Here is a 10,477-nt window from a genome sequence, read left to right on the forward strand (position 1 = left end):
TCACAGCCCTGATGCTGCAACGGTTCTGGTTTATTTGGGTCCAGCTGGCACAATGTTAACTGGGTCCACAATGGCACAATCCAAACAATCCAGTTTGGATTTTGGCACAATGTTAACTTTTCACTTTTATTCATTTCTCCAATTCAGGAAGAAATCAAGCAAACCAACCACGGGGAGCAACTCCCGTAATCCCATGGCGAGACCCTGCCACAGGGTTACTAACTCCCGACCTCCCAGGAACAGGACATGCCACCCGCTCTCTCCTGTGGAGAGCTTTTCCTCAGTGGAGGGGCCTGCGCTTCCTGGGAGGCCACACCGACCCCGTGTGCAGGGCACAGCACGGTGAGTGGCATCACCCGGCCCGCGTGGATACCGCAGTCTGCGGGGAAAAAAAAAAAAAACGCTTAAGACGGAAAATCAGTTGCCGCAGCCTGGCGGTGTGGCAGCACACCCCGGCAGCCGCGGGCCGCGCCTGACAGCCCCGATCTGCGCATGCGCCACCGTCTGCGCGGCAAGCCGTTAGTGAGACGGTGGCAGCAAAACCTGCGGCACCCCATTGGCCTGTCCGCACCCCTCCTGTCTGGCCCAATGGCAGCACGCGTTGTTGAGGTGTGACGGGAAGAAGGTGTTGCTGAGACACCGCCTCTTCCTTTTCGCCGGCGGGCTGCCATTGTGAACGCACGTCCCAGGTCTCTGTCCCGTGCCGCCGTCTCTTCCCAAGTAAGCGCGTGGCGGTCCCTTCCCCAGCTCCCTTGTGGGAATGGTCTCTCCCAGCCCACCCGCTTCAGCCCGCGGCCGCTAGCAGGGCTTGGGCGAGACCACTTGGGGCGGGAGGGTAGGAGGAAATGGCGGCCATGTGCTCTCACGGCCTGGGCCAGGGCCTGTGGAGGGACGGGGCAGGCTTAGGGGAGCGCCGCGGAGAGTCAGGGTGGAGATGCCGTCCGGGGGGCGAAGAACTGTTTGGGAGGCCGTGGTGGCGTTTTCCTTCATAAGAGGTGTGCGGGGCCGGCAGTGGTAGGCCGGGCCGGCTGCTTGGGCCCCCGGCAGACGCTGCGGCATTGCGGTGTCGGGCAGCCTTGTGCGGGGCCCCGTGCTGGCAGAAGACCAGTATGCAGCTTCGCGTGTCGTGGGTTTTCATTTAAAAGTAGAGCAGAGCAGTTGTAGCCGGGAGGGTGAGGTTTGCTTCCCCCAGTGAGGAGATGAACTTCCTGCGAACATGTAACTAGATCATTAGCACTGAAGATCCAATTCTTTGTTTTCCAGGATGCGTTACGTTGCAGCTTACCTTCTAGCGGTCCTCGGTGGCAACGAGTCTCCCACATCAAAGGACTTGAAAAAGATCCTCGACAGTGTTGGCATTGAGGCGGATGATGAACGCATGAACAAGGTGGTGTTGCCTGTTAGTTCCAGATGGTCATGTCCCACTCAGCATCAGAGCTGTTTCCTTGGCTTCATTGTTTCTTTAGTTGCCTTGCTGTTGATCTAGTCTTATTTTGTTCAGATGTTTGCTGATTGTTACATGTGTGACTTCTAAAACACTGCTAAAACACTGCTTAACCAATCAGAACTATTTTTACAATGTTTTTGTAGAAGTTTTGCTGCCTTATTGAACACTTGTCCTCTGCAAAGATATTTGTCAGTTGTTGCTGACTTCTGACATTTTGATCTAATAATTTTCAATGGGATGGTGGCTACAGATAAGTATGTGTTGAAAATAAGTTCTGTTTTGACATAGTGTATGGTTTACACTTCTTGTTTAACTTTGGGTTTTGGTCAGTATTGATTCAAAGCTAACACTTTTGAAGGCCTCATATTCAGTAATAAATTCTTACTTAGTATACTGGAAAGAAACATCTGTTCTTTCACCAGGAAGCATAGGCAAGTTATAACATGGACATTAAAGGTATTCAATAATATGTAGGAAGATTTTGGAAATGAATGTTGAAATGGTTGTGTTGAAAGGCTTTTTAAGAAGAGAGTATCTTAATTAGAATGTGTCTTGTGATATAATAGACTTTCAGCCGTGTGGACTTTAAAATAAATGGCTACGGGCAAAGAAAAGAACCAAAAAACAGTCTTAACACCTCATTCATACTTGTATGTGGAGTCTTTCCAGAGAGGTGGAGGAAAAAACAAGTTACTTTCCCAGATGGAGACAGTGTTTTACTATAGGCACAACCAAATGATGGGTTGACTAAGCTGACAGCATCCTTGTTATGGTTTGGACTGTTGGTTTGAACTCGTGATGTTCCTGTTTAAGTGCCAGGTGTTTTGGCTTTGGCTTGTTTACAGTTGTTTAAATACCTTCATAAGTTAGTTGTTTTCTCTGATCCTTCAATATCTGCAAAGCAAATTCCAGAGAAGCTTTCGTCATAATTAATTAATCCTTTTCTATTTGCAACTGGCTGTTGCACACGCCAGTGTAAATCTAGTGAAGTCTTAAAAACATCTTCCTTCTGGATGAAGCCAGCACACAGGCACAGCATTTCACAGATTGCATGGCTGCTGTGTGAGCAGGAGGTGCCTGGTGAAAAGCTCTTGGTTAAAGTCCTTTGACCCCTGGTATCAGGGACTCACCAGTCTGTGAGACCACGTCTGTTTTTTGGGGTGGGCTGTTGGTTTGGTGTTTTTTTTTGTTTTGTTTTGGGTGTTTTATTATTATTAAATTGCTTACTTGCTTTAGCAATTTTTGGGTTTGTGTTTTGCTTTCCTCATCCCTGGTTATACAACAATGGTAGTAAAACTGAAGTTGGGACTTTCTGTTCCAGTGCGAGGATACAACAGCCAGCTCAGCTGTAACATTTGGTAATGCTAGGAACAGGACCCTGTGGCTTTTGGTCTAGGGCCCAGTGCTTCAGAGCCTTCCAGTGGGTATTAAGCAAGACATGTTAACAGTCCCTCAGTGACTAACAGACCATTAGTGGGGTTTCCTAATTGGCTCCACAACATCTGTGTATCTTTCTTTCTGCAAGGTCCTTGGATTCATTATGAATTTATTGTAACAGATTTCATGAAAAAGCTTTCACAGAAAAGTATGAAAGACTTAGCTGAAATTTTAATTTCAATGTCCTGTTCCTTCCACTGAGAAATAAGAAATGTTGGGGCTGTATAAGCAGCAGGATGGAGGCATTGCATATGATGGTTAATCAGTACTTGTTTAAATGTAGCTTATACTCATGCTGTTCTGAAACTATTAACATTCTAAACTTAATTTACACAGGTTATTAGTGAGCTGAATGGAAAAAACATTGAGGATGTCATTGCTCAGGGTAAGTACAGTCTCTGAGTGTCACAGATAATTGCCTCCACTATTTCGGTAACTTAGACCTGAGAGTGTAGAATTGCTGCCAACTCCCTGATTATTCATCAGTTTAGCTTTGCGGTTGAGGACTTCCATGCTGGCTGTAGGCTGAAATGACTGAAATCCAGGTCCATTCTAATTCCCTGCAGGTCGCTGCCAGTACCTGCTGGGTTTCGCTTGTGGACCACACTAAACTGGAAAACTTAAGCACATATGAGCTTACCGGTAGTCTGCTCATAACATAGTTTTCTGGACATGTTGATCAGAGAAGTAATTAGCTGTCCTTCAAGTTCTCTGGGAGATATTTTCTTTGTGTTTACCCACTTGTATGCACTAATTATGTAAAACAGGAAGAACGGACTGTTAAATAAAAATAAGTGTCAGTTCACATTAAGGATACAGTTACATCCTCTGCGATTAATACAAGCCTCTCCAGTACACATTTCTTCTAGAACTTCCCAGGTCTGGCATTTCCTTTTCTCTAAGATAGGACTCGGAGTGGTGCTGACTTCTGCAGAAGCTTGTGCTCTTAACCTGCTGGCACTTACCAAAGCTGGAACTTTTAACATTAATTGGCTGGGTCATAGGACTGAGGTAGTGCAAAGGTTTCTGATTAATTAATTTATTTTCTTGTTTTGGAAATGCCTAGGCACAAGGCAACTTTTAGGCATATATTTGCTTAAAGGTTGCCGGGACTTTGCCTGGCCTTGCTGTTACAAGCACCAACTGGACATTTCTATCCGTGTGGTCTGAAGACCTAAGGGAGCCATTTACGCATGTGCTTATGACACACTTATGGTATCTCTTTCTGTAATACTTTTTAAATAAATTTTTTCCTAGAACATACTGACATGCATATGAAACATGTTTGTTTACTTGGCTAGTTTATTGGAGCTTGAAGTAACAGGGAATTATTTAGAAATTGATTCCCAGAAATTGGAATACAGGCAAACAGTGTTTGTACGTGACCTCTGAATGCCAAGGGAACCTTGGTATGTGAAAGGCAGATGCCAGAGAACTAACTAGCTTTCCAAAGACAAGCATAAATCAGAAGTCAGTTTGCTAATCTCAAAGGAGATGCAATAGGGTTCATAGGGTGCTGGAGAATTTGTTTAAAATACTGTACTCTTTGCCATAAATACATCTTTTCCCTCACCCACTTTTCTCCTGTAAGTGTGATCCAGTCATGCCCTGAGAGTTCTCTATAACCTTAATAAAAAAGGCAGGGGGGGTGGGGGAAGCCATTGCTGCCTATATGTTATTTTTGAGGTATGTTGAAATTACCAGTTTCCGGGCTATTCCACTGTATTCAGAAAGCATGTTTTTTCTGTACATGTAAAATTGGACGTGTTTGCCACTGTTTTTAATGACCATTTTGTGGGGAAAAAAAAAAGGGGAGGGGGACTTTGTATACAGAAGAAAACTTACTAATGTGCTGTCAAGTGTTCTCAAGATAATAAGCCTTTGAATCTTAAACTCTTGATTTTATTTTTGACAGAATAGTTTATACTTTCTTATCATTGATGCAGCCTCTTGTTCCTTTCAGCTAATAGTGACAGGTTCGTTCCATGAGACATAGTACCTGTTTTTCTACACTCTCATTTCTCTTCTTTTTCACCTTACCTCTGTGCTTGCGATGAGCATTTGAATATTTTCTCTTCTGTCCCACTCAGGTAATGGAAAACTTGCCAGCATGCCAGCTGGGGGAGCTGTGGCAGTCTCTGCTGGAGGGGGTTCTGCTGCTCCTGCTGCCGCTGCTGCCCCTGCTGCCGGTGAGTATGGGTAGAGAGGCGTTGTTACAGGGCAGCTCTGTTTTTCTCTGGACTTGAGTCCAAATTTCAAGGCTTTTCCACTTTGGTAGTTCACTGTGTGATTGAAGTGTAAACTAAACAGTTACTTTTCCTTTGGGCAATCAGAAGCATTTGCTCTTTATCTGCCTTAAGATTGGTCTGTCTGAGAACCGAGAATCTAACAGACTTCACTGTGTAAAGCACATCCCTTCAGTAGTAGTGTATGTGTCCCCTCAGTGTTTGTATTTGGCTGTTGAAAGGGAATGAGATGAACCATGGAGGCTGAAATACCAATGATATGGAAGCTGAGAATACCAAAATGTGTATCTTGAAAATCTGGTGCAAAAATGTAAATACTGACCATTGGCTTGGTCTTCTTTTTTTTTTCCCCCTTCAGCTGAGGAGAAGAAAGAAGAAAAGAAGGAGGAATCTGAAGAATCTGATGATGACATGGGATTTGGCCTATTTGATTAATTGTTTGTTATAGAGAAAATATTAAAATTCTTTGTTTTAAGTGTTTTTTGAGTTTATTGTTATAACCGTACAAATGCTATTGGATTCAGACAGCTGTTCTTAAAATATCTTTGACAGAGCTTTGATTTTTATTTGTCTGAAACAAGTATGTGAATTTTATGACAAGCCATGGGACTCAACTCTCTTAAAATACCCAGGAAATGGCTAAGCTTGTGTGAACCTGTATGCTTGTTTTGACACTGCTGTTTCTTAAACGGTATGTGGAAGCTGAATCTACCTGATGTTAACTTAGTTCACCTTCTGCATACTATTTTGCCATCCTAGTTAATCAGGAAGCAGTTCCACCTATTCAGCAATAAAAGGACTTTATTTTTCAAGATCTGTTTAGTCACTTCCAAAACATGTGAAACTGAATGAACAGCAGGTCTGAAATAATCCAGAAACATTATCACTTCAGAGCTAGTTAGAGTAATCAGTTTGTGTAAATATCTGAAAGCACTGATTGAGATCGCTGTGTCAGATTTCCAGGGTCTAGGGACAACACCAATAAAATGCTTGGCTATGCTTGGATTTCATGTTACATCCCTATGCTTAACATAGAATCTATAACAAAAAAAAATACTGCAGCCAGCTCTTCATGAGACCGATCAATGCAAAGGTGTGCTTCATATGGAATGTCTGTTCTGGGGGAAGCTAACTATTAGGACATCTATCACCTGAACAAAAAAACTATTTTATGAGGGGAATGGTATTTTTGTAGAACTGAAACTGATCTCTGGTGTGCCCAGAAGAACACATCAGCTTGGGAGGACAGTAAAAGTGTCTGCTAGGAGATGGTTCTGGCAGGCAACTTACCCTGACTTTTACAGCAGGCTTTTACCTGTCACCGTAAGTAGGTAGAGTTCAAATAGCACATGTGATGATCTTTCCATGCCAGGTCTCCACAGGTAGTGTCAGAAAGATGTGTCCTGGAGCAGTCTATGCTGTGAAGCTTTTCTAACACAGTTGGAGGGGGCGGGGCAGGGAGCTATGTTGGTTATGAGTCATTGGGCAAAGCATAGCAAGTACTTCTGAGAGGAGAGGTGGGTGAAATCCAACTAGGAAAACTTTTATCTCTGTCGGGTGTAGTGAGAGAAAAATGCCCATTACTTCACAGCAGCCAAGGGAGAGAGCAGTTGAAAGTTAGACCTTCAGACCTCAAAATGGCTGTGACTTAAGCAACTAACCCTTGCTGCCCCTCTGTGCCTACTGCAAGAAAAAGTTACAGGAGGTAATAGTGCCAATACCTTTCATCTACTTTGTCTCTTAAGTCCTACCATGGTGATCTTTGTGGTAGTAACAAAAGCTGCTCGTGTTTGCTCTAGTTCGCTGTCAGAGTCATAAATGGCTGTGGTTTAGCACTGGAAGAGGTGCAGGCATACCTGTGTTTCTTCCCTTGCCGATTTCTCCATTTCAGATAATTGAAAAAGAGTGGTTCTCGGATGTGGTTTTACTGAGAGGTAACGTCGCCCCCACCCTGCGATATTGCCTTGCTTGGCTGCTGCAAGAGCGAAGTCAATGTTTTCACAGGAAGGAACTGCCCTGTCACACCACTGAGCAGGGCTTTTCCATGCACAATGGAATTTGGTTCAGTGGCACTGAGCTATTCCACGAGTTTTGCTGTGCCCAGGCCTGTGGGATAAGAGTGAAGCCTGTGGTGCCAGCTGCTAGCTACTGTGATGAGGGAAGGACTACAGCCACATCTAAACCAACTTCTTTCTTCCTCCTATTTTTCTCCTATCTTCTTCCTATGACCTGTTAGATCTGATCCTGTGCTGGGTGTCCCTTTAAATTCCTTCCTGAAAGTGCATAATTTTGATGAAAACTGTCACTCAATCTGCTTTTGAGAAACAGAAGGACAGCTCATTTGGTAAACTGTTTAGAGAAGAAACATTTGGGGGCAGCTTTTGGAGAAATCACTGCTCCCGGGAGCCAATGTATTTTACATAACCATCCTGTAGGTATTCCTTGTGAAGGTCAGGGAACAGGTCTACTCCAAGATTTCACACACATTTTACAGAATTTGCTAAAACCTCTGCATGGTGAACATTTCCTCTGAAGGTAGAATCAAAGCATCTTAAGCTTTCTTCCCCCATACCTATTTACGAAACAGTCGTTGCCTGATGGCTTTGTACATGAGTAATTATGTGCCTGGAAGACTGTTGCAGACCTGTTTGGTGCTCTGGATGGAGTTCACCACACTGTTTTGCTGACCTCAATGAGCTTCAGCTATGAAGGAGTTGGGATTCCCGCTCCTGTTCTGTGGACACTGTTCTGAATTTTCAAGTGTCACTGATACCTTTTCAGACTTAGCAATGATTTCCAAAGGCAAGGGGAGTGGTGTGGTGGACACGTTGTATTCCATGATGCTCTCAGAGAAAACTAGTACCTGCGAACACTGGGAGTGGCGGCCTACTCTGTCCCCTCTGTCCCCTTGCAGAATCAATTTTAGCTAGAACAGATTTTTCCTGACTTCTTCATAAAGAAAGGCTGAAAGTCATTGAAGGGAAAGGAAAGGATAGCCTTGTGCCTGGAGATTGCACTGGTAACTGATCATTACTAAATTGACAGTAGGGGAGAGTGATTTAGTCATAGGCTTGACGTTGAAACGTGAGCTTTCCTCATTGGGACACAAATGCTGCGCCATCTCAAATCATCTCTGACTGAAAATTGTTCCTTACAATCACCATTGGGCAGGGAGCGTGGTATGACATCTTCACTACTTGGAAAGCAGGGAGAATGTCCTGGACACAACTGAAAAGTAATAAGCAATGGCTCCCTGGGGCCACTGTTAAATTAAATGGTTTCACTCTTACTACTAAGGCCCAGTTGTGCAAGCTGCTACATGCAGGCGGCCCCACTGAACTCAGTGGGTTTAACATGTGTAGGGCAGAGATATCTGTAGTACCTTTCATAGAAGGAAAATTCAGTCCCAAAAGAGTAGGACACTCCGTTGCCTCAGGAGGTGCTCCTATGAAGCAAGCCCCAAGTGTTTGCCATGGAATTGTCTGATATACACGAACATCACAGGTAAGAAAAAGACATCAAAGTCAGGCTTTCCAGCAATGTTAACAGCACTTGGGTTGGGCTTCATGACCAGTGCCCCAGTCTTGCTGACCACAGGCAACAATACTAAAGTAAAATGCTGAAGACAACAGTGTAACAGTCTGCCTCTCAGCTTCTCTTTACAATTAATTCCCGTTGGCCGCCAACAAACAAGGTCTTACCCGAAAAAACACACAGGAGTTGTTTGCTTGTATGTTATTATCTCATATGTACTAACTGCTCACCATTCATTAGACTAGAAAATAAATGCAACAAAGAGAGATTGCACGAGAAGCTGCCCCAGTGGTATCACAACATGTAAGGGCACGAGTGAACTTGCAATGTTCTGATAGGAGTTTGATACACATGAAAAGCTACCATGTAAATCTTGCTGACCAGGCTTATTGCAGGATTATGGTAGTACTTTCTTATTGAGGAGAAAAAGATTAGTTGAGGGGGGGATAATTTATTTTTGAGAAAAACACAGTTGTTTGCCAGCCTGCTAGTGCCAGTACCCAGGCAGCACTCTGCAAGAGATTACTGTTCACATGGTTTATTTCATTAACCTGTTTCAACAGAGGAGTATTAACCTCTTCAAATAGGTAACCTTGAGGGCCAAGGCAGAGTGATGTAAACAACTCAGGATGAGATTGCTGTTGAGAAATCAAGTGAAACTAACCCCAGCATTGTCACAGCACTGTTGTTTCTATTTTCCAGCTATAGTAGGAACCTTAAGGTTTGTGAAATGCTGAAAAAAGAGGAAGTAGCATTTGCTTGAGAATGAAGCTGTTCTTGTGGTTACAAGTGTTAGGGAGGTATCTGCAAACAAGGTTCAGTATTCAGTTTTGCCAGAGATTTCTGCTAAAGTCACAGTCCATTGACTAGTTCTTCTGCAGCACAATCCCTGTTCTGGAAAATGCAAGACACAATGTTTTCTTTGGGTTTGGCTACATGGAAATACCTTTCCATGTCAGCACAGGGTGAAAGCACTATGATTGTCTTGGTGTAAAGGGCCTTTAAGAGGGTCAAGGCTCAGGTGTGCCAACACTCACCTCTTCAGGTGGAGGAGATGAGGGCTGACAAGGGTTATGTAACCACATCAAATGCCAGGGAGGAAGGAAATTACAAAAGCAAGTAAAGGTACAAGAGGAAGAGAAAGAAGGGTGGATATAGAGCATAAACAGAGGCCTTGAGATAAGTGGAGTTAATGCTTTAGGTGCTCCAGGATAGAGCTAGTATGTATCAAGGGTAGTTCCTGGCAGCTAGGTAAGGTAGTGGGCTCCAGGGTAAGACCTGGAAGAAAGGTAAGGCTGGGCTCCTGCCTGTCTGATGGAAGGAAAGCACAAACATTTAATGAAAAAGTACTGTCTGTAGAGGTTGGTGTATGAGGCCTAACTTGAGCTCAAATATTAGATTTATACAAGGGTTACCTGCTGAGTTTGGTTGCTGCAGTCAGCTGACTGTGAGGTGGTAGGCAGCTGTTCTTACAACCTGGGTGGCCCCTCTGTGTGGAGGGTACCAACCTCCCTTGTATCCTTTGAAAGGCCCTTTGGAGTGGAAAGAAGAGGAGAGGGGGCTACTTGGATGAATCTCCGCTGACATAAATAGAGAAATTCCTGACATAAATAGAGAAATTCCTGTGGGGAGGAAGGCCTAGCTTGGCCTAGTCTGAGAGTTGTCCTGTTAAGGACAAGTGTAACAGCATCCTGAATGAGAAACTTCTGACCAGTTATAAGTAAACTAATGCAAATAGGTTTATGCCAAGATTAATTTGGTGGTCTTTTTTTTTTTAAACTTTGGTAGAAAGTGCTTTTGCCCTGTGTTGATT

General features: G+C 43.9%; 1 protein-coding gene across 1 annotated transcript; it reads left to right on the top strand.

Annotated features, from left to right (window-relative positions):
* Positions 1 to 333: 333 nt before the first annotated feature.
* On the top strand, positions 334 to 5,605 carry RPLP2 (ribosomal protein lateral stalk subunit P2). Its single transcript, XM_082000339.1, has 5 exons — positions 334 to 720; positions 1,264 to 1,387; positions 3,221 to 3,269; positions 4,975 to 5,073; positions 5,489 to 5,605. The coding sequence occupies exons 2-5, from the start codon at positions 1,265 to 1,267 to the stop codon at positions 5,563 to 5,565; spliced, it is 348 nt and encodes a 115-aa protein (XP_081856465.1). The 5' UTR covers positions 334 to 720; position 1,264; the 3' UTR covers positions 5,566 to 5,605.
* The last annotated feature ends 4,872 nt before the right edge of the window (positions 5,606 to 10,477 follow it).

The sequence above is a fragment of the Phaethon aethereus genome (genome assembly GCF_964289735.1).
Source record: "Phaethon aethereus genome assembly, chromosome: 5".
Classification (NCBI taxonomy): Eukaryota; Metazoa; Chordata; class Aves; order Phaethontiformes; family Phaethontidae; genus Phaethon; species Phaethon aethereus.

Coding starts and splice junctions, on each gene's coding strand:
- RPLP2 (XM_082000339.1), top strand. CDS start 1,265: ATGCGTTACGTTGCAGCTTACCTTCTAGCGGTCCTCGGTGGCAACGAG. Junction 1,388..3,220: donor ATGATGAACGCATGAACAAG/GTGGTGTTGCCT, acceptor TAATTTACACAG/GTTATTAGTGAGCTGAATGG. Junction 3,270..4,974: donor TGAGGATGTCATTGCTCAGG/GTAAGTACAGTC, acceptor TGTCCCACTCAG/GTAATGGAAAACTTGCCAGC.